Below are 21,451 nucleotides of genomic sequence, written 5' to 3'. Positions count from 1 at the left end.
GTGCGGACATGTTAAAAATGCAACACCCGACGGAGTGGGAATACAAGCATTCGACGACCTTTCAGGTGCACCTACGTTAAATCCCCGGCCTTGTCGTCGTCCATCACCGTCAGCACTGATTGCTCGGCTCATCGAGATGGCATGCTCCGCACCGAGTAGGGATGGGGAGTATTATTCATGACTCACCGACTAGCACCACGGTCCCTCGCAGGAGCCGAGAATCGCGGCCAAGACATGGACAACACATGCCGAGGCAAGCGCACCATGCATCGTCTCTACAGTACTGCACTTGGTAGAGTCCGAGTGCCACTTGCAGTACTCCGTACACTTGTTGCACCTATTATTGCTCCTCGAGTAAGCAAGTATTAATGTTGGCAATGTTCCTTTGGCTCCCACGCCGTGCTGCATGAGGAACAAACATGCCCCTCCTGAATGGATCCCGCCCATTCCGAGTACCATCGGCAGGAAGCGTGCATGGGCGTGCAACATTCCTGCGACGATGCCGAGTACGACGTATTCGCGAGGGTGCATGCATGCGAGTACGTAACATGGTAAGCCGGCATCGCCATGGAGTCGCATGCCCTCCCTGCGCATTGATCGGCAGCACGCAGGCCCTCGGGGCGCCTGGTATCCGCCGTTGTGGGACTCTGGTTTCATCGCATCATCTGTGCAGGATGCTCCTCTCAACCCCATGCTTGCATGGAGTGCAGACTGTACGGTGCACCTGCATGTACATGCGCAGCAGGTGCAGAGTGCCGACGGGTAAAGTGGTGGCACATGAAATGAATGCCCCTGCGAGATTGCCAGTGCCGCTTGGCAGGACGGAGGCTCCGCGTGAAGCCGCTCCGTAGCCGTTCGATTTGGTCCGAGTCGTGCCAACGCGTCGTCGGATGTGGCAGCTTTGATCATCTTGCCCGAGGGGTGACGAGTACCCAACGGCGGCTGATGCGTAGAGCAGCGTCGAGCTGGCAGCTCACCCGGAGGGCAGGCCGATGGGCGATGGCGTGAAGAGCAACACCGACGACTTGGCCGATTCCTTGTCCCACCTCGGCACAATGCGACAGCCAGCCCTTGGCCAATGCTAGACGGACGGAAGACGGAGTCTCGAAGGTGTCTTGCGCAGGTTGCATCTGTTTCACGAGCGACACCCCTGGACCGAACCGACCGGCCGCGGCAGCCTCGGACGAGCCTTGCGAAACGCGAGGATATGGGCTGGCGGCGGGCGCGTGCGTGCAGTTTCCGACCGAAATGCGCGCACTCACGCTGCTAGGAATCACCAGGGCGTGTGGGGGTGTTGGCGTTGCTTGCCGAGCGAACAATGGGGAGCTTCCATGTCGACGTTGATCCGGAGCAGGGGGCACCGGGCGAGCAGTCGATGCCACATGCCCGCGGGGCAGGAAAAAGCATGCCGCCCGTCTTTGTTCGCCGCGCTCGCTTCCGATCAGCCGACTCGCCGAGGAGCGCATTATCGACCTTGTGGGCATTGGAGGGGCATGAGGCCCGGTATGGCACCGTCGTGGCCTCGGCGGACCGGCAACTGGCTCTTCGAGACGGTGCCCAGCGCGAACCCGACGGTCGGATCCTGCGGCGAAACAGGGCGAGGCCTTTGGCGGCTCCGAGCGGCCAACTTGACGACCCGGAAGCCCATCTCCAAGGATGACTGCAGCATGAACTCGGGTGCCCAGAAAGCGGGAAATCCCCTTTATCCGAGGTCTTCCGAGGTCTTCCGAGGTGTCGACATGGCCTGCCCACGGCGTCGGGCTAAACGAACTCGCGCTGAGCAAACGGCCGTCGACGCTGCACGACACCGGCCGTGGTCTGGTTGCGACTGCCACCAAATAAAGGCAGTTCCATCGAAGCGATTGAAAGGCACCATTTGAACGGCAAGGGGGTTGCCAAGCAGCTCACATCCGTGAAAAGATGGCATGGCCACGAAAGGACGACGACGGGGGGGACGAAACGCCAAACGATCAAGGTCAACTGAACTGCCACCGACGGCCGAGAGGGCCTCTCCGCCGATGATGCCGTCAATCATGGCGTGGCCGAGAAGGACGTCCAAACATTTTGGGGTGGCGGCAGAGAAGACGAGCAAGGCAGTCGAACACGACCGAATTTGGCAACGTCTCGGCCATCCGAAGCAGGCGATGCCACCGATGCCGACGATGCCAGCGCTCACCCACCGTTGTCCGATTTCCTGTCCATGGGACCCGATGCTGCTCTAGCCACCGTTCGTCGAGGTTCCAAAGACGACACTGGTACGGCTGACGGGGCACAGTCGAGGAAGCCAAGACGGAGAGCAGCGGGCAAAGGACACGGACAAAGGACGCGGGCAAAAGGCGCGGGCAAAGGACGCGGGCAAAGGATATTCGGGCGACGGACTGGTTGAACACTCTCAGCGTCTTCTGGAGATGATCTCAACCCCATCTGCGTCCTGGCACCGGAGGGCTGATGAGGTGTTCCTGGGGCGAACGACGAACTGCTTCGTACCTGGACCCTCAAAGGCCGCCGCCCGACGACGAGGCAGGCAAGGCATACCGACACTGGCCGTGGTAGTAGAGAGTCGACATTGGATCCTTGCTCGCCCGAAACGATGCCGATGCCGTTGCCGATTCCATTGCAATCCCTGCAGACCGCTTCCAGCACGACTCGCAGGGCGGCCACGGAAAGGGGGAAAGGGAACCGGAGGCTCGGGAATGCTGGTGCCGCCTGTCGTCATCCTCGTGTAGATGCTGCAACGGCGTGGATGAGGTCGACGCAAGGATGCCTCGTTGGATTGGAATCCCTTTGACGGTTGGCGAGCGGTGATTTATCCGAGTGCAGAGTACACGTATCTTGACTGCTGGAGCAGGAGCACAGCATCGAAGCACAGTGCCGACAGCAACGGATTACTGACTGCGGCGTGCGCCTACAGTGACTTGACAAAAATGACGATTCAGTCTTGGTGGCGCTACTCCTACAAACTGAACCTACATTTTTGCCACCCTACCGTACCGGGCGCTGCGGGGGATTTACAGTACAGCACATGGCACCTACAACTACAGCAGGTGTACTGCAAGTATAGGGGCAAGCATGCAGTACAAGCTCATCAGAAGCACACGCACTGGCCGCCAGGAACAGACCGTGCGGGAAACTCGCCGCGTACTGTACAAGTACTACAGGAACTTGGTAATAGCCATGGCAGAGGTGAGGAGGTACAACTCATTGCCAGATACAGAGTACTTATTGTGCTCCGTATTCCTCCGTAGAGGCATCCAGTACGTGGTCTTACTATCAGACGTTACCGACTGCTACATGGATAAAAATGAAAGGCCTCTCCGGCCCATGGCTGATGCCAGAAAACAAGGCAGCAACACAGCTGATGCTCCTAGAAGCAAGTATAGCTGCGGGCGATGAAGCGGCGAATGAGGGTACAGGCGTACTTTTATCCTACAGTATACCAATGCATACTGCATTGTACTGGTACTTAGGTGTACGTACTAGGTACATAGGTAAGCAAGTACCTAGTTCATACAACCACTGACTCTAGCACACAACCCCCACCAAGATTGCCGCCGATAGGCTACTGCCCACTGCCGCCGATAGGCTACTGCCCACTGCCGCCGGGAGCTTCGGACCTTTCCATCCCCTGATTCAGAGGCACTAGGTACTGGGTACATAGTCTCGCAGGCGAGTACGTGTCAAGTCCCGCCATTCTACAGCAAAACCTGCTCTGCCGACAAGTAGCAGTACTTGCACCACACACTGCTCGGCGATATTGCAGCTGTAAATGTCATCGCCACACCTCGGAGGCGGCGGCTGGCGCGGGGAATCTCGGCGACGTGGGCGGATGCTAGTCTCGAGATGGACGGCATCGACATGGCATTATGCATTCATGACGAATCGTCCCCGTCTCGCTCCCTCACTTATTACCTGCCCTCTTCCGTGCGGTGCTCCTGTGCGGTGCTCCTGTGCGTTTCCCGTCCTTCATCACGCTCCAACCCGTATACACATACTCGCCCATTCACCATGGCTTCGCCCAACCTTCCAAAGACGATGAGGGCCGTTCTCCAGCCCGACAAGAACTCTCACAAGCTCACCATGTCCGAGATACCCGTTCCCGTGCCCACGCATGCCGAAGATGTCCTCGTCAAGGTCCACGCCACGGCACCCTGCAAGGGCGAGCTCGACTGGGCTCTCTGGGCGCCCGAGTTCATCGGCGACGACAAGATCTCCATCCCCGGCCAGGACCTCGCCGGCATCGTCGTCTCGGCCCCGGCAGCCGGCGGCTTCAAGCCCGGCGACGAGGTCTACGCCCGCATCGAGGCGAACCGCCCCGGCGCCGCCGCCGAGTACACGCTGGCCCGCGTGTCCGAGCTTGCCATTCGGCCCAAGAACCTCGGCTGGCCCGAGACGGCGGCGACGCCCATCAGCGCGCTGACCGCCTACCAGTCGCTCTTCACCCAGGGCCCCCACCCTAGACCCCCTGGCCCTCGAGGGCGACCCGGCGGCGCTGGCCAGCAACGCGAAGCTCCGCGTCCTCATCACGGCCGGAGCCGGTGCCGTCGGCAGCTGGGCCGTCCAGCTCGCCCGAGTCGCCGGAGCGGCCGCCGTCGTGGCCGTCGTCGGATCCAAGAACGAGGGATTCGTGCGCGAGCTCGGCGCGACGGAAACGATAGACTACACGAAGCAGTCCATCGGCGACTGGGTGGCCGCGGATGCCGCCTCTCGACCCGTTGATCTCGTCTTCGACTGCATCGGCGGATCGTCGCTCGCCCAGTCCTGGTACGCCGTGAAGGAGAGCGGAAAGCTCGTGAGCGTGTGCAGCGAGCCGGAGAAGAGCCGGCCCTCGGACGTGACCAAGACGGTCCGGAGCTTGTGGTTCGTCATCACCCCGCTCGGCAAGCATCTGGCTGCCATCACGGCCTTGCTCGAGGCCGGCAAGCTCAAGCCGAGCATCGACAGCGTCCTCGACTTTGCCCACTTTGCCGAGGCCTGGGACAAGGCGGAGCTAGGCAGGCCGAGGGGAAAAGTCATCGTCAAGGTATCGGACGAGGCATGATGGAGGCGACGGCCGACGAGTAGACTTGTCAAATTGAACCTCTGCTTGCTTACATTAGTCGCCTGGAGCCGCCATCCGCACCCCGGCCGGTGCGTGGACGGTATTAATTGGACCTCGTGCGGGTGGTTGGTCGACGCTCGCTCCACCCGAGGCGGCTGACCGACGAAGCCCGCGTTGCCGGCGACTCGTGATTCTTGGTGTCATCGGTCGAGCTGCGAATCCGAAATCACGTCCACCGGCTTCATGGCCGAGTCCATGTCTCCCTTGGGTTCCGCCGACCCCGTGAGAATGACTCGCCGCTCGCTCGCGGTTTCCTTTTCCTCGCCCGCGGCGACCGCGTCGTCGTCGTGCAGGCTCAGGTCGTGTTCCCGTAGCACCAGCTCAATCTGGCTCCCCTGTTCCGACGCCGCGTGGTGGCTATGCGGTGCCTCCCTGGCCGTCGGGCCGCATTCCTGGTCGTCGAGCTTGCCCCACTCGATGCTCATGATGCTCGCCCTTGCCGCGGCGAGGGGTTTGGCCCGTCGATTCTTGCGACCCTCGCCGCCAATCGTCTCGATCTGGTACGACGGCGTTTGCGTCGCCTCCCGGCTGCCCATCATCAGGCGTACGATGGGCCAGCACAGGGGCAGGTTGCCGACCATCATGGCGACGCCGACTTCGGCCACGTACCAGAACAGGAAGACGTACGAGTTGGGCGAGCTGAAGTTGCAGTATCGGTTGAGGATGGCGGCAAGAATCTACGGCCTCGAATCAGTTCATCAGCCGAGTGGGGCATCCGGAGGGAGGAGAGAGGGGGGGGGGGGGCGAGGGGCCAGGGCTACGTTAAAGATTCCCAAGCCGAGGATGAAGCAGAGAATGATTTTCCTGCGCCTGCCGTTAGCAACAAGATTGACGTGAGACTCGAAGACGACCGACGACGGCACCTCTTATTTTGAAGACGCGTCTTGATGATGATGGGAATCGGTATGAGGAAGAGCAGAATGTCCGACGAAACGTTGCAGGCCGTGGCAAAGATCATGTGGTTGTAGTACGTCGCGCATTGCCCTGTCCTCGTCAGCCGGCCATGGCCTCCGCCGCGGTGCCGCGTGTTGCCTACGGTTCCGAACGGGCACGGCCCAGTACTCGACGGTCGGGTGGCACCAGAAGAAGATGAACATGAACATGGCGACGAGGTAGGTCAGGGCGCAGTACCAAGCGACCATCTTGACGAGCAGGTGCTGCTTCGGCAGCGTGTTCCGCGTCAGCCGCGCGTAGAGCAGCAGCAGGCAGGCCTTGACGGTCCATATGGCCGTGAGGGTGAAGACCTCGAGGACAAAGGTCATGATGCTGCCGTAGACGGCCCTCTGGACGCCGTGGTCGTCGAGGGCGGCGGCGGCATCCGCGTCCATGTAGTTGCTGCCGTTCTTGGCCACCTCGTTGATGGAGACGACGACGCCGGTAAAGTTGACCTAGGCGGGAAACGTCGACATGTCAGGATGCATCGGCCTTCCGCTCGGCCGAGGCCAAGGCCGACGACGGAGACGGGGACGGGTGCGGCACACGTACGAGGGCGAAGACGATGAGATAGTCATCCAGCTGGAGCCTGCTCCATTTCCCCAGCTTGATGCTGCGGGAGACGAGACGGGCGACGACGACGACGACGCCGACAACGTAGAGGATCCACGACTCGACGGCCAGCGACGTCGTCAGCTCCATGGCGCCGGGCGGTGGCTCCTGTGCACGAGTACTTGGGCGTCTTTCGAGTCGACCGAGCCTAGATCAGCACGCATGCTTGTTTCGATTCCCAGCCGTGACGGTGCCGTCAAAGGGTAGGTGAACGACTGCCGCCGTCCAAAGGATCGATGGGAGTCGAGAGGGAAGAGGATGACGAGGCGGGATCCGGCATGCCGACGACCGGCTCGACTCTCGACCGACGGCTGATGCCCGAGGGAGGCTCGAGCTGGGAGTCACTTGGCGGCATGGCGGCAGTCGAATGGCTCGCCTTGCTGGAACGAGGCTTCTCCGACCTTGCAGCCGTGCGCAAAGGCAGACGAAGCCGGCGGTGTACCTGCTGCGCTTGCACGTTGGCGGTACCTTGTCGATGACGAGTCTTCCATGCAGTACCGAGTACCTACCAAGTACTGAGGCACTGACCAAGTGCTTGGTACCAGGTACTCCGTACTGTACCAGGTAGTAATATTGCCTGTACGGAGTAGAGCACGGAGTAATTACATGCAGCTCCTTCTGGTACCTACAGGCTACTTGTGGTTGTACCGGAGGTGTCTGGCATCTACAGTACATGCAGCCATTTTCATCGCCTCGTACTTGTTGGCATCCGAGAAAAGGGGACAGAAACGGCTTGTGTGTAGTTTTGCTCGTAGTTTCGTGCAGTGATGCTCCCATGACCACTGAAGCAAGGTATAATCGTAGGTGATCACGTAAGTACACCATGCTCTGCACCTCCTCCGCAGTCTGTATACTAGGTACTATACAGGTACTTACTTGCTGTACTAGGTACCTACGTAAGTGCTTGTACCGTACTGAGCAGAGTACACTGCAATGTCATTGTACCTTGGCATTGGGGGAGTAGTACCCTGCTTGTACTGAGGACTACCTACTACCTAGTGCTCCCTACCTGGGTACATAGTATGGTCAAGTAGTCCTCAGTACTCTGTACAAGCAAGGTATGTCAAGTAGTACTTGGGTTCGAATGAGTATATACCTAGTACCTAGGTATGTATTCATAGTACATACTGGACGGTAATATCTCAGTATTTACGACGGAGCAGCATCCAGGCGCCAGTGCTGATACATTACTTGCAGGACTTGAAGTAATATTACTACACTTGCCGAGTGCTACCCTGTGCCTTTGTGTTACTTTGGTAGTACTGTAATTATTAGCTGGACCACCCAGGCTGTCTCGATCGACTGCGAGTGCTTGTACTGTAATTACTAGGTACCTAGTACTTACCACTACTCCGTAACAGCATGTGCATCTAGTACATGCAAGTACAGCACTCCGTACTTACACCTATACAGATAACAGTATGGACAAGTACAGGAACTTGGTAATGGCCATGGCAGAGGTGACAACTTGTCCGCTACTCAAGTACAGTACAGCACATACTTGTACAGTGGGGTGGCAGAAATGTCGATTCAATTTGTAGGAGCAGCGCTGCCGAAACTGAATCGTCACTTGTGAAGTGACTGTAGGTGTGCTTGACATGCATCGTTCGGTGCAATATCGTACTCCGCACAGTGCGTCGAGCCACGCCGTCTTTGCTTGCTTCACTTGCATGACTAGACATACGCAAGTACGTGCTTGAACGTACGCACCCTGGCCGTGCGGTGACTCGAGCGCGTCGTGATCAAAAAGCTTCCTTCCAATCCATCGACCCTCCATCCCATCCAGAGCTGGGATCGGCGCTCCATTAATTATGATCAGCACGGCACAAGCGACGGAACTCTTTGTCCAGCTGGGTCCAACCGCCGCCATGGCACGACGTGACGCGAAAGGGATGCGAATGTTCCCTCTATGCTACCCTCCTTCGAGCAACTGCACGCAGGAGAGTGGTGCGGTAGGCTCGCACTGTGCATGTATCTGCAAGCACAGATGCGGTGTGTGCGTCGAGCACAGATTCTCCCACGACATTCATCATGATCCCATTTCCCTTCCCTGCAGCTTCACCATGTCTTGGATGCACCACCGGCGTTCGGCCCCTCCGCGAGGTCCATGCGGGCTACCGTTCATCTAGACGCATCCCCGTTACGCGGCCCACGAGCTTGGCTTCTGAAGCCTTCGGCATTGGCCCACGCCCCCGATCGACATCGACAACGACCAGCGCCCAGAGTTGGTGACTCGACCTCGGACTGTGCCTCGGGGCGCCACGCAAGCATGGCCAGCACGCACAAGTACCACTGTCCGCGTGCGTACAGACACCCGGTAATAGTGATGCCTTCGAGACTGAAGATGGGGGGGCGTGTTGTGTGAATTGCCCCTACCAGCATTCGCTCGCTGCACCGGCCCCGAGAATTTTGCGTCTCATGCTTGCAGCCCATCAGGCGTCACAAAGTTTGCTGTGGCTTCAGTTCGACAGGGAACAATAGACGACGACCGTTTGCCTCGTTATTGCCTGCGGAGGCTAAAAGGAGCCTGAGATGGAGCAATAACACCGTTGGCATCTGAGGGGCCATGTTCCCAACCCTGCAAGTAATAGCTGGACGAAATACCCGGCAGAAATACCTGGAAGAAATACCTGGAAGAAACACCTGGAAGAAACACCCGGCAGACATACCCGGCAGAAATACCTGGAAGAAATACCTGGAAGAAATAATGGCATGCCCATACCGCCATGCCCATACCGCCATGCCATTGCTTGAGGGTTAAATCGCCCATCAGGGCAGGACAGTGCAGCCAGCACGTGATATGAAAGATCCAGAGCCTCGAGGGCAGGCCCTTTCTGGTGCACACAAGCAGCAGAAAAGACTTCGGCAGAGAGCAAGTTGCAATTAAACTTCGGCACACGCAGCACCGTCCATCAAAAGTCTCGCATCTACATGCCGCAGCTTGACGGCCAACACCGACGACGAGAACAGAGGGTGAACCTCAACCTCTTGCCAAAGTAGCCACCGTTTTTCGTCGACACCCGCACAAGATGCCGAGGAAGCCCTTTCTTCCCAAGGCCTCCCCTTCCTCCTTCAGTCTTGGCCGGCGGTCTTGTCCTCGTCATGGAGATCCTGACACGTCTCCACTCGCCGGCACAGGAACCACCTTCGGAACCACCACTGGACGACAGTGACAAGCTGGTACGTGGCATGTGTCCGGTCCGGCACGCATGCCGAGGCATGCTTCGTTGTCTTCAGTCTTGGCCGACGGTCTTGTCCTCGTCATGGAGATCCTGACACGTCTCCACTCGCTGGCACCAGGAACCACCTTCTGAACCACCACGGGACGACAGAGACAAGCTGGTACGTGGCATGTGTCCGGTCCGGCACGCATGCCGAGGCGTGCTTCGTTTTCTTGAGGCACCGTCGTGAACCACAATGGGCCGAGCACAACGGTGACGGCGGGAATAAAGGCAGAGCCAAACAGCAACCGCCATGCCTCCCACCTCCGTCTTATCAACCGCCAAGTCGGCACAGGTGCCCAGCGGTATTCCTGCGAGGCTCCGACAGCGACTCCTTTGTCTAGTTCCGACCGGTTATCGATCCCCGCCGAATGCCGTCTACACTTGCCAGGACATGACCAGCCCATCTCGGATGACGGCCAGTGAATTCTCGGCCAAGATTACAAGCGTCTTCTCTTTCCTCAGGCCAATTCTGTTGCCGAGCAGAAGCCATTTTGTCGGCGAGCGCACTCGTGCAGATGCTCCACCTTTGTTGACGAACCGGCACGCCGGCAACTGTCCCCAGGTCGGAGATGCAGCCTTGTCAAGGGTTCCAAGAGGGAAAAGATGGCAGCGACAAATATGATGCAACGACGACCGAGCAGCTCATTCAACGGATCCGAGACCCAGCCGGCATTTGAACCACTCATCAGTATAAAACACCCCCCGAGTGCGGCTGGCTGTCGAGAACTCGCAATAGACAGATGGTGATATGTATGGCTTGCAGTTGACGAAGCCGATTATGCAACTGTTCCTTGTGCAATCGCCTTCGATTTTCTGCGGACCACAAGACGACACCGCAGAGCCAGGGAGCCCAGCGATGCGATGAAGCTCAGTTTTGCCCCTTCTAGGCGATAATGGGAGACGAGTGAACAAAGACCTTCAAACAAAGGTGTGAAGCCTGCACGAGCTCATACCTGGTCTCACCCTTGGATCGCTGCCGCAATGGAGCTGAGGATTATGGTATAATTCGGGAGCCAGGGATGCTTTCACCTGTGCGCCATCACTTCCCTCAAAGCTCGTCTGTCTAATTAGTCTATATCGGCCAAGTCTTCAAGGCCGCAGGGTTCCGAGCCGCAAGAGGCCTTCGCATAGCAGAGGCAGTACGTCCTTGGGAAGAACCCTTTCTTTTATTTTTGTTTTCTTTTTTAAGCCCGTGACGTTCTCCAACAACTTTTCGCGGGGCCTCTTCTTCCGAGGATTTTGCATCTCACCCTCAACCTTTCCGATCAGCTGGGCCTCTCTGTGACCGGTCTCCTGGTTGAGAGTAATTTTGCAACCGAGGGAACCTGAAACGTCAACAGATGCGGTCAGCCCGCCTGTTGATTGCTGCAGATACATGACAAGAGGCATGTGCAGTTGCCGTCCCGCCCCTTGGCCATCCACCACTTTCCTCGCAGAATCTTCCGCCATGTTATTTCCCTTGCTCATAAGACCTTGTCATGACGAGAAACGACGCATGCAGACATTCAGAGGCAGACTAGGCGGCTGCAAGCAATGTATCGGACGCGCAGCTGTCAGCGCAGCACCCACGAGTGTGTCGTCAGGCGAGGTTGGCATACGCAGCAAAACATGGAGGCGTGTAAGTGGAAAGCCTCTGCAGGAGTCTCTGAATCTCGCCTGGCGTCAGTTGCCAGACAGTCCGAGTGTTGACGGAGAATGCAATGTCACCAACACGTCATCCCCGAGTTGGCCCCGAGGGTCACGGCATCTTGCCGATGCAGTGCTCTGCATATTTTTGGTACGTACACTACAACCTCATCCCAATTTACATGGAATAGTTAGAGAACACTTGCCGGCCAAAGACAAGCCCGTTCTTGCTCAGCTATGGCATGATACCTGCGTGGCCGAGACCCGTGGCTGTAGATTGGTATTCATGCACTCCGGAACCGAAAAACCTTCAATATTGATTCTCATATTGGAAATAATGTAATCTTCTGACTTTGAGCCGTAATTCCCTCCGAAGATTTGTTTACGCCATCGACCGTACGTCGACCTCGCTGAAGAGAAGGTCTTGCTTCGCTGGAATTTTTTTATTTGCATTCAACGCGTTGCAAAGATGCGATACCCATCAACGGCCACTTAAGTTTCTGATGATCCGGTAGGACACTTGCATAAAATGCTACTTGCATCATCGTTGTCCGCGTGAGACGTCGATGTGGGAGCCGACCCCTGCGCTCTTCCATTGGCCTTTCGACGACGCATGCACGCATCAAAGAGAAAATGACCGACTCTAAACGATGAGATATCAGTTTGATCACGTTCGAATGCGCCAATTCCTAGATTCCATAGGGCGCAACTATCTCCCGGGGTACTTTGCATCTAAACACACAGCACACGATGCTTGACATCAGACCACTCCTTGGTCTTCGGCCGGCCTGACGTCTGGAATTGATTGCTCCTAAATTAAAAAAAAGCATGGACAAAACATGTAGCATGGGTAATTCAAGGAAATAAATTTCAGCGAGGGTCCTCCTACCTGGACACGTCGCCGTACCAGGATATCCCCCATCGATAGCACAGTCTCTGCTTCCACTTGGGCTTTCAAGCAGCGAGCGAATCGTATATTAAAGTTTGCATCAAAATGAACCAACCTATCGTTTTGGGATAAACTCCATGGTACGTTTCCGACCGTCCTGCGATACCAATATTAGTGCCCGCTTCTACTGACGATGTAATATAGCGATGTTTCGGCTTCGGCCCTGCTGAATTGTTGGCCGTTTCGACCGGAAATGGGCGGAAGACTGACATAGGAATCTCATATCGCATTGCATGGACTTGTCATGAAGGCCAGCTCCAAATAATCAAACCATGCTGGGGTACGATGACGCATCAATGCCGCATTGCACAGAATTTGGAATTAAGGCGGGACCGTATTGTGCCTTTGGGAATCATGAACTGCAATGTCAAGTTTATAAATCCAGGTTGGCCTCTTGCAATGGGAGGCAGGACAAGCAACTCTTGTTCCTTCTTACTCTCTTTTGCTCAAAGCATCCACAATCACTTACAAGTAGCTCTCTCGATCTGCGGAGGGGAATCAAGACATCAGAATGCGCCCTTCGCTCTTGGCATATGCCCTTCCCCTGGTCGTCGCACTGCCCGCGAACCAGCTTGGTAGCGACCAGTGTTCGGAGAAGACCCCAAGCCGGACCAAGGAATGGAAGTACGACCCTCCGAAACATGATGGGCCTAGCACAGGTGACTGGAACACTTGGTTGTACAACAAGAGCATCCACGACAACGGCGGCTGGAAATATGACCCCAAGATAGATGGACCGAGTCCTGGAAACCGAAAAGCAGAAACTGGTCCTTCTACGAATGATCGTAGGGGAGGTTTTGACGTGCGCCAGCAGGGGATCCCCGATGATCGTCGGTATCAGACAAATAACCAGAACACCCGGCCTGCCGAGCAAGTCCCGAGCGGTGATAACGCCCGGCCTGCCGAGCAAGTCCCGAGCGGTGATAACGCCCGGCCTGCCGAGCAAGTCCCGAGCGGTGATAACGCCCGGCCTGCCGAGCAAGTCCCGAGCGGTGATAACGCCCGACCTGCCGAGCAAGTCCCGAGCGGTGATAACGCCCGGCCTGCGGAGCAAGTCCCGAGCGGTGATAACACCCGGCCTGCGGAGCAAGTCCCGAGCGGTGATAACACCCGGCCTGCGGAGCAAGTCTCGAGCGGTGGTAATACCCGGCCTGCGGAGCAAGTCTCGAGCGGTGGTAACACCCGGCCTGCGGAGCAAGTCCCGAGCGATGATGATGGTTGCGAGGCGGATGATGCGGCAGGAGGCATTGCAGGAAAAACCACTTCAGCACCCTTGGATGGTCAGCGAGAAGGTGCCGCCAAACTCCAACCGGCGGTTCCCAGTGATCGTCAGGTTCAAGAGATCAACAAGAATACGACGACTTCCGGAGAAGTCACGGGCGACGATGGCGACAGCTGTGAAGAGGAGAGTTTACCCGTTCAGGTGCCTCCTCAGAATGACGCCCCCGTCGAAGGCTTGGCCGACGATTCTTGCCCCGATGACAAGGATGACAGCACCAGCCTTCCTTCGTCGACCGCGAAGCCCGAAGGTCAAGTAACTGCGCCAAAGGATCCCCAGGGCAAGCCTCAGCCTACGTCGCAAACCAAAGCAGAGTCAGGTCGGAACGCGGCCGGTACGGTCTACAGATTCCCGGAGACGGACCCTTCGGATCCCGCTGAAGGGCTCGATTTCCCCGAGAATGCTACGTACGAGGACTACAAGAGGTTTACCCTCAAACTGCACAACCAAGTTCGAGAGGTCCACGGCGTCAATGGTGCGTTAGTCTGGGACGATGAGATGGCCTCGGCCGCTGAAAGCTGGACTGGGACCTGCAACTATGCGCACAACTTGCCGCCCAAGTCTGGGGCACAGAATATGGCACCGAGCATGAATGGCACCGACATGCAGAGTATGGCTCGAGGCTTTTACGCATGGTTCTACGCCGAGTCACGGCTTTACGATTTTAGCACGCATGGCATGTTGAGCAATGCGTCCAATGATGCAACAGAGGCCGAAGGTGGCAAAAGCAAGGTTGGTCACTTCGAAGTCATCCTCAGCAAGCGGTACGATAGAGTTGGTTGTGCCCATAATTTCTGCCCAAAACTTGGTGGCATGGAGAATATGGTGTACAGCATTTGCAACTATATGCCCAAGACTGGTAAGCCCTGCTCTACTACGCCAGCTTCCAGTATTCGCCCGTTGATTCTAACATGCTCAGGCCTGTCGGATGAGGAGAATGAGAAGTTTTGGCCTTCAGCCCCATCGCGAGACGTGCCCCAACTCAGGGATGCCCTCGGCGCTTGATATGATGAGCTTCACAAGGAGGTTCGTGCATGCAATCGTGGCATGAATCGGACGAATGTACGGAAAAGATGCATAACCATGGTTTCATTCGAGAAAATATTGGGCTTTGGTTTGTAGTCTTCAGATTGTAGGGTTGTGCAGCTACCCTTTATCGATGGCTCCCTCTGGATGAATTTGGACAGTGGTTGGGCGCATGACCATGCAAATTCCAAGGCTGCACAATAAAGCCGGCTGCGGTGAAGGTGGTGATGACATTTTTGGTGAGGTGTGCATGAAAAACCTTGCTGACGGCTGGTACGGTGTCTTGCATTCATGAGGCACTCAGCCATGATGCCTGTGCCGCCACCCTCTACCCTCTACCAATGCTTCTCCGAGATGTCCACTTGGTGAACATCGACGCCATCCTTGAACCATCTCTCCCCGTCGGCAATCTTGACGTCGTTTCCGCTCATCTGCCGCTTCCGCATAAGGCCATTGTCGGCAAAGGTCCAGTCCTCGAGCCCGTAGGTTCGCCACCACTGGCCATTGTCGTCGTGCCACTCGTACCAGAACTGGACGGCAATCTTGTCGTCGGTGAAGGCAAACAGCTCCTTCCGAAGCCGGTACCCGTTTTCCTTCTTCCACTTGTCGGTGAGAAAGGTCTCGATGGCGTCCCTGCCCTGCAAAAACTGGTCCCGGTTCCGCCAGATGGAGTCGGGCGTGTAGGCCATCTTGACCTTGGTGGCATCTCTACGGAGAGACGATTTCCAAATCGTCCGTCAGACTCGCAACGCAGATGAGCATGCGCTTTGCTTCGCTCACCGAGTGTTCCACGCGTCCTCGGCTGCCCTCACCTTTGCCCGTGCCGATTCGAGGTTGAAGGGCGGGCAGGGAGGCCTACCTGTGCCGTCCTGGGTGGCCATCGCTGCCGGGCGGGCTGGAAATGTCCCAGCACCGTGATGGAATGATAGGAACACAAGCGTGCAGAGTCTGCGTTTCGGCAATTGTTGATGAGAAGAGGAGAAAAAAGAGGTCCCTCTCATCCTGTCTCACCTCCCCACCCCGCCTCCCCCCTTCGGTTGTGTCCAGAGCGGAGAGGGGCGAGGGGAGAGCGGAGCGCAAGGGGGCAAGGGGCCAAGGGGGCACAGGCAAGCTGCACTGACTCAAAGGGCGCGTCGTTGAACCTGTCCCTTCAATCATGCATCGTGCTATCGAATCCACTCCGTCAGCGAACAGGTAATTACCTACCATCACAGACCACGGTACGGAGCAAGTACAATAGAATTGTGATGGTCCCTTTCCCGCCTTTGAGAAAAGAACGGAGTGCGCGTGGATGCCGTGCCGGTGTTTGGATCGTTCTTCCATCCGCCAGAGACTCCAACCTCCAGGTGGCCGGCCGTATGATGATGCATCATGGTACATCATGCGATGCACATTTCTCTTTTCCTCGGCTCATGTCGCCCAAGCCGCCGCATGCTTGTGCCGCTGGAGTTGCAATAGAATTCGGCAGTCCTCGGCCATGATCGAAAGTGCCATTGTGTTTGCTGCAGTCGGGATCGGTCGTGTCTGGTGAGTACGTGTTAAGTGTAATTACACGCTTACAATGCTTGGCTCGATTCCAACTGCCCTGCCTCATTTCCACTGTCTGAGATTCGCAATGGTGATTCGGTAGGCTCGGTCAGCTATCAGCGGGAACAAATCAAATTGCAACTTATTCGTGGTAGCCAAAAACCGAGGTTTCCCTTGGCGCGTCAACGAAGCATTCCAACTCACCCACACGTGGGGGGTGGTGGTGGTGGCGGTGGTGGAGGTTGTGGTGCGTGTGCTCGAATGCATACTCTATAAGTATAAACATCATGAGCACGTACGCACATGACGGGCAAGATCTTCATCTTGAAGCTTTTGACTTGTCGTCTTTTCTTCAGCGGCTGGTTTCATATATCTTTTTTTCCTTTTTTTTGTGACTTGCCGGCAACATGCTGCAACAGGCCATCAGTCTCCTTTTGCTGTGTCTCGATGCCGCCAACGGCTTACCGAGGCCCGAGTCATCCTTTCCCCGGGCCGTCAGCTCCACCCGTACGGTTTTCTTGGATGACTTTTCCGGCCTCGCCGTCGGCTCGCTGCCGTCCCGGGCGAAGTGGACCATCGACCTCGGGACTTCGTACCCGGGCGGCCCCAGCAACTGGGGCACGGGCGAGACGCAGGTGTACACGAACCGGCGGACCAACATCGCCATCACCAAGTACCGAACGCTGAAGATCACGCCGGTCCGGGAGCGGGACGGAACGTGGACGTCGGCGCGCATCGAGACGACCAAGGCGTGGGACTTTGGCTGCCCGCTCGGTCAGCGGCTGCGAGTGGATGCCATGATCAAGCTCGGCGCCGACTCGACGTCGAAGCAGCTCGGCATCTGGCCGGCCTTTTGGGCACTCGGGTCAGCCTACCGCGGCAACTACCAGAACTGGCCGTCCGTCGGCGAGGTCGACATCCTCGAGTCGGTGAACGGGCAGAACAAGATGCACCAGATCGTCCACTGCGACCGCGCGCCCGGCGGCGTCTGCAACGAGTTCTCGGGCATCGGCCGAGCTATGGACGGCATCCAGCGTGGCCTCTGGCACACCTTTTCGTGGGAGGTAGACCGCCGGCCAGGCCTGCGGGAGGAGACGATGACCTGGTTCATCGACGGCCGGAAGCACTGGACCCTGAAACAGTCGGATTTGAGGAGCAGCAGCGCCTGGAAAGCGCTCGCACAGAACAGCAAGATGCTGCTCCTCAACGTCGCCGTCGGCGGCTCGTTTCCCGATGCCGTCGCCGGATACAAGACGCCCACGAGCCGAACGGTGGGAGGCGATGGCGCGAGCATGGAGGTCGCCTGGGTGTACGCGTACACGAGCACGAAATAAAAGGAAGAAGAGGAGCGTCCAGAGAGAAAGGCCAGATTTCACGAACAGCGGACGAGGCGGAATTGCAGGCGCCGATGCCCTGCGCACCTTCCCCGAGGGTTGGTATTACGACGCGCGAGCGAGTACGGAGTACGGACACAGGGTCGTGTGCATGAATCATGAACCGTGTACTCTGTACGGAGCACAGTTCATGTACATGTACATGAACGTATACCGCGCCGTGCTGGCACGAAGTACCAGCCTCCGGCCGGCATCTGTATAGTAGTGCAAGCATGATGTACATGTAAAATAGTCATGATGAAATGAAGAATCATTTATAGCCCTCGTCTGGAATGGATTATACTGGTTAGAAGACGGTAATAATCAAGCGCTTCCGTGTAAACAAGCGCACAGCATGGAGTTGGCATACATCATCCATGTGCTGCTGCTTTGTACTCTGTACACCCACGGAGCCAAGTGCAAGTGTTAGTACGTAAGTACATGTACATTGATTCTGGAGTAGCCGCTGCATCATGTGCTCGAAACGGGAAATACACATGCACAGTACGGAGTACAGGCATTACTTACACAGTATTACAGGCATTACACAGTAAGGGCTCACAGTACAGGCATTTTACAGCACAGGCATTACACAGTAAAGGCACACAGTACAGGCATTACACAGTACAGGTGTTACAGTACAGTCACTTGCACAGTACAGGCACTTGCACAGTAGAGGCATTACAAAGTACAGGCATTATACAGTACAGGCATTACACAGTACAGGCGTTGCATAGTACAGGCATTACACAGCACAGGCATTACACAGCACAGGCACTTCCACAGTACAGGCATTACGCAGCTTGCGCGGTACAGGCATTACACAGTACAGGCATTACACAGTACAGGCACTTGCACAGTACAGGCACTTGCACAGTACAGGCATTATACAGTACAGGCATTACACAGTACAGCCATTACGCAGCTTGCACGGTACAGGCATTACACAGACAGGCACTTGCACAGTACAGGCACTTGCACAGTACAGGCATTACACAGTACAGGCATTACACAGTACAGGCACTTACACAGTACAGGCACTTACACGGTAGTAATAATGCCAGACGTGGTGCGGCCTTCAGCTGGCTGCGGTTGCAATCAACGTTCATTGGATGCGACCAAGATGTGCGTACCGGATCGTTCTGCATCCCAGCTACAGTTGCGGTTTGCGCCCGCCCTTCAATGGACAATCGGTCTACTTTGGTGTATGGGTTTCCCTTCGCCCTCGAGCCCTCGTAATAACAGTCGATACGGATATGAAAGGATTTTCTCCGCTATCCCGACTCCTCGCCTCAGGAAACTGCTTACCAAAGTACATACGTACACATGCCGCAACCGCCCGTCATGAATAATACCCTTCTCCATGTACCATCTGCTAGCTGTGGGGTGGTTGGGTACGTACTTTGCGTGGTCGGTACTGTGGCGGCGCAAGTATAGGCGCCCCGAGCGCTACCGCACGGTACCTGCTGTACAGCACCAGACTCTGTACTCCGTACGGAGTACCCCATCCATCGATGTACGGAGTATTATTACAGCACACCAACAGGCCGCGGCACACCGTATTACTCGAGTACATGTATGGGCACAAGTATTACTGCAAGTATTGATATGGAGTAATTACTCCATGCGGAGTGCCGAGTACGTGTACTTGTACCGGACTGTACTTGGGTGTTCGGTCCCATGATCATCTTGTACACTTGTGCAAGTAATACAGAGTACTTGTGCATTTCTATTCCCTCCGTTCCATGCTTAGTCAGCGTCCCAACAGACGACGGCAGAGCCAGCCTCGGGCTGTGGGGCCCTTTATTTCATTGGTGGAGACTTCGTCCAGGCGAGGCTGCTGGTTGGCTCGCCGGGTCCCTCCATCGAAAAATGCGTGGGACGAGGCACGGCACTGCGAAATCGCTAGGGAGCTCGTTTTGACCGTGGCCGGAAATTTCCCTCTCGTCATCTCCCGCCCAACGCCGAACCTCAACGCCGACGAGAGCCTCCGAGCTAGTTGGTCGTCCGCGCTGTAGCGAGCCCCTCGACCTTGCAGCCAACTCGTCCGCCGAAACCGACGGCGATTGAAGAAGAACGAATACGCCATGTCGCGACTCCTCCGACCAGCAGCTCGCCTGACGCGCACCGCCGCCGTCAAGGCTCCCGCCGCCGCTTCCTTCGCCGCCCGTATCCCCCGAGCCGGCGCCTCGCCCGTCTTCTTCGGCGCCCAGCAGAGCAGGAGGTACGCCGAGGGGGCCGGCGTCAAGGAGTACACGGTCCGTGAGGCCCTCAACGAGGCGCTCGCCGAGGAGCTCGAGTCCAACCCCAAGGTCTTCATCCTCGGCGAGGAGGTCGCCCAGTACAACGGCGCCTACAAGGTCACCAAGGGCCTCCTCGATCGCTTCGGCGACAAGCGCGTCATCGACACGCCCATCACCGAGAGCGGCTTCTGCGGCCTCGCCATCGGTGCCGCCCTGAGCGGTCTGCACCCGGTCGTAAGGCGCCGCCCGGCAGCCATCTCCGCCGACGACGTGCCGAAGCTGACCCCCGTGCGCAGTGCGAGTTCATGACCTTCAACTTTGCCATGCAGGCCATCGACCAGATCGTCAACTCGGCCGGCAAGACGCTCTACATGTCGGGTGGCATCCAGCCCTGCAACATCACCTTCCGCGGGCCCAACGGCTTCGCCTCGGGCGTCGCCGCCCAGCACTCGCAGGACTACTCCGCCTGGTACGGGAGCGTCCCCGGCCTCAAGGTCGTCTCGCCCTGGAGCGCCGAGGACGCCAAGGGCCTGCTCAAGGCCGCCATCCGCGACCCGAACCCCGTCGTCGTGCTCGAGAACGAGCTCATGTACGGCCAGTCCTTCCCCATGTCCGAGGCCGCCCAGAAGGACAACTTTGTGCTGCCCTTTGGCAAGGCCAAGATCGAGCGCGCCGGCAAGGACCTCACCATAGTCAGCCTGTCGCGCTGCGTCGGCCAGTCCCTCGTCGCCGCCGAGAACCTGAAGAAGAAGTACGGCGTCGAGGCCGAGGTCATCAACCTCCGCTCCATCAAGCCCCTCGACGTCGAGTCCATCATCAAGTCGGTCAAGAAGACACGCCACCTGCTCTCGGTCGAGTCCGGCTACCCGGCCTTTGGCGTCGGCTCCGAGATTCTCGCCCTCACCATGGAGTACGCGTTCGACTACCTCGACGCCCCCGCCCAGCGCGTCACCGGCGCCGAGGTGCCGACCCCCTACGCCCAGAAGCTCGAGGAGATGAGCTTCCCCACCGAGCAGCTCATCGAGGACTACGCCGCCAAGCTGTTGAAGGTCTGATGGAGCCGGAAGAGGAGGACGGGCGAGGGAGGAGTCGTTGCGGCGTTGAAATGGGCCGCCGCTACGGGGCCTCGAATCGACGCGGCCGCACGGGGGGGCTGGATGCGGACCGCGGAAAGAATACGCCATTCCCCATCTCGATAGACGGACGGACGGGACATTGTACTTGTATTTGATCTTGTCATGTTAGGTGCACCCTCTCTAGCATGTCGTAATGACTTGTGATTCCATTGCGATGCCGTGACGGCGACGTCACCATGACCGGGTAGCATGCCGATGGTTTGCCACGGAACAAGTGATTGACGCGCAAAAAAAAAACAAAAAAAAAACCAAAAAAAACCTGTTCTTCCAATCTTTCTGCGTGCTTGATACTCGTCGACTGACGATGGCATGAACAATATCGCCGGCAAAGAAGCTGCTTGTTTGTCCTTGGCAAGTTATCTTGCTGGGGTGGGCAGATTGTGTACAGCAAGTAATATGTGCCGTCCTGGCACGTGGACGCACCA

General features: G+C 57.2%; 7 protein-coding genes across 7 annotated transcripts; 4 read left to right on the top strand and 3 right to left on the bottom strand.

Annotated features, from left to right (window-relative positions):
- Nucleotides 1-905: 905 nt before the first annotated feature.
- DCS_05794 (uncharacterized protein) lies at nucleotides 906-1,466 on the bottom strand (the record flags this gene model as incomplete). The annotated part of the gene is made up of 1 exon (XM_040803095.1): nucleotides 906-1,466. The coding sequence occupies one exon, from the start codon at nucleotides 1,464-1,466 to the stop codon at nucleotides 906-908; it is 561 nt and encodes a 186-aa protein (XP_040658128.1).
- Nucleotides 1,467-4,005: 2,539 nt separating this feature from the next.
- DCS_05793 (uncharacterized protein) lies at nucleotides 4,006-5,038 on the top strand (the record flags this gene model as incomplete). Its single annotated transcript, XM_040803094.1, has 2 exons — nucleotides 4,006-4,427; nucleotides 4,498-5,038. 2 exons carry the CDS (start codon nucleotides 4,006-4,008, stop codon nucleotides 5,036-5,038), a joined length of 963 nt encoding a protein of 320 aa, XP_040658127.1.
- Nucleotides 5,039-5,238: 200 nt separating this feature from the next.
- On the bottom strand, nucleotides 5,239-6,733 carry DCS_05792 (UbiD family decarboxylase; the record flags this gene model as incomplete). The annotated part of the gene is made up of 3 exons (XM_040803093.1): nucleotides 5,239-5,775; nucleotides 6,070-6,486; nucleotides 6,584-6,733. 3 exons carry the CDS (start codon nucleotides 6,731-6,733, stop codon nucleotides 5,239-5,241), a joined length of 1,104 nt encoding a protein of 367 aa, XP_040658126.1.
- Nucleotides 6,734-12,953: 6,220 nt separating this feature from the next.
- Nucleotides 12,954-14,726, top strand: DCS_05791 (uncharacterized protein; the record flags this gene model as incomplete). Its single annotated transcript, XM_040803092.1, has 1 exon — nucleotides 12,954-14,726. The coding sequence occupies one exon, from the start codon at nucleotides 12,954-12,956 to the stop codon at nucleotides 14,724-14,726; it is 1,773 nt and encodes a 590-aa protein (XP_040658125.1).
- Nucleotides 14,727-15,082: 356 nt separating this feature from the next.
- DCS_05790 (uncharacterized protein) lies at nucleotides 15,083-15,628 on the bottom strand (the record flags this gene model as incomplete). Its single annotated transcript, XM_040803091.1, has 2 exons — nucleotides 15,083-15,455; nucleotides 15,528-15,628. 2 exons carry the CDS (start codon nucleotides 15,626-15,628, stop codon nucleotides 15,083-15,085), a joined length of 474 nt encoding a protein of 157 aa, XP_040658124.1.
- A 1,053-nt stretch (nucleotides 15,629-16,681) lies between these two features.
- On the top strand, nucleotides 16,682-17,608 carry DCS_05789 (glucan endo-1,3-beta-glucosidase A1-like protein; the record flags this gene model as incomplete). Its single annotated transcript, XM_040803090.1, has 1 exon — nucleotides 16,682-17,608. The coding sequence occupies one exon, from the start codon at nucleotides 16,682-16,684 to the stop codon at nucleotides 17,606-17,608; it is 927 nt and encodes a 308-aa protein (XP_040658123.1).
- Nucleotides 17,609-19,734: 2,126 nt separating this feature from the next.
- Nucleotides 19,735-20,945, top strand: DCS_05788 (pyruvate dehydrogenase E1 component beta subunit; the record flags this gene model as incomplete). The annotated part of the gene is made up of 2 exons (XM_040803089.1): nucleotides 19,735-20,124; nucleotides 20,187-20,945. 2 exons carry the CDS (start codon nucleotides 19,735-19,737, stop codon nucleotides 20,943-20,945), a joined length of 1,149 nt encoding a protein of 382 aa, XP_040658122.1.
- Between the last annotated feature and the right edge of the window lie 506 nt (nucleotides 20,946-21,451).

This window comes from Drechmeria coniospora, chromosome 02 (assembly GCF_001625195.1).
Source record: "Drechmeria coniospora strain ARSEF 6962 chromosome 02, whole genome shotgun sequence".
Taxonomy (NCBI): Eukaryota; Fungi; Ascomycota; class Sordariomycetes; order Hypocreales; family Ophiocordycipitaceae; genus Drechmeria; species Drechmeria coniospora.
This window is presented reverse-complemented; position numbering and strand designations above follow the sequence as displayed.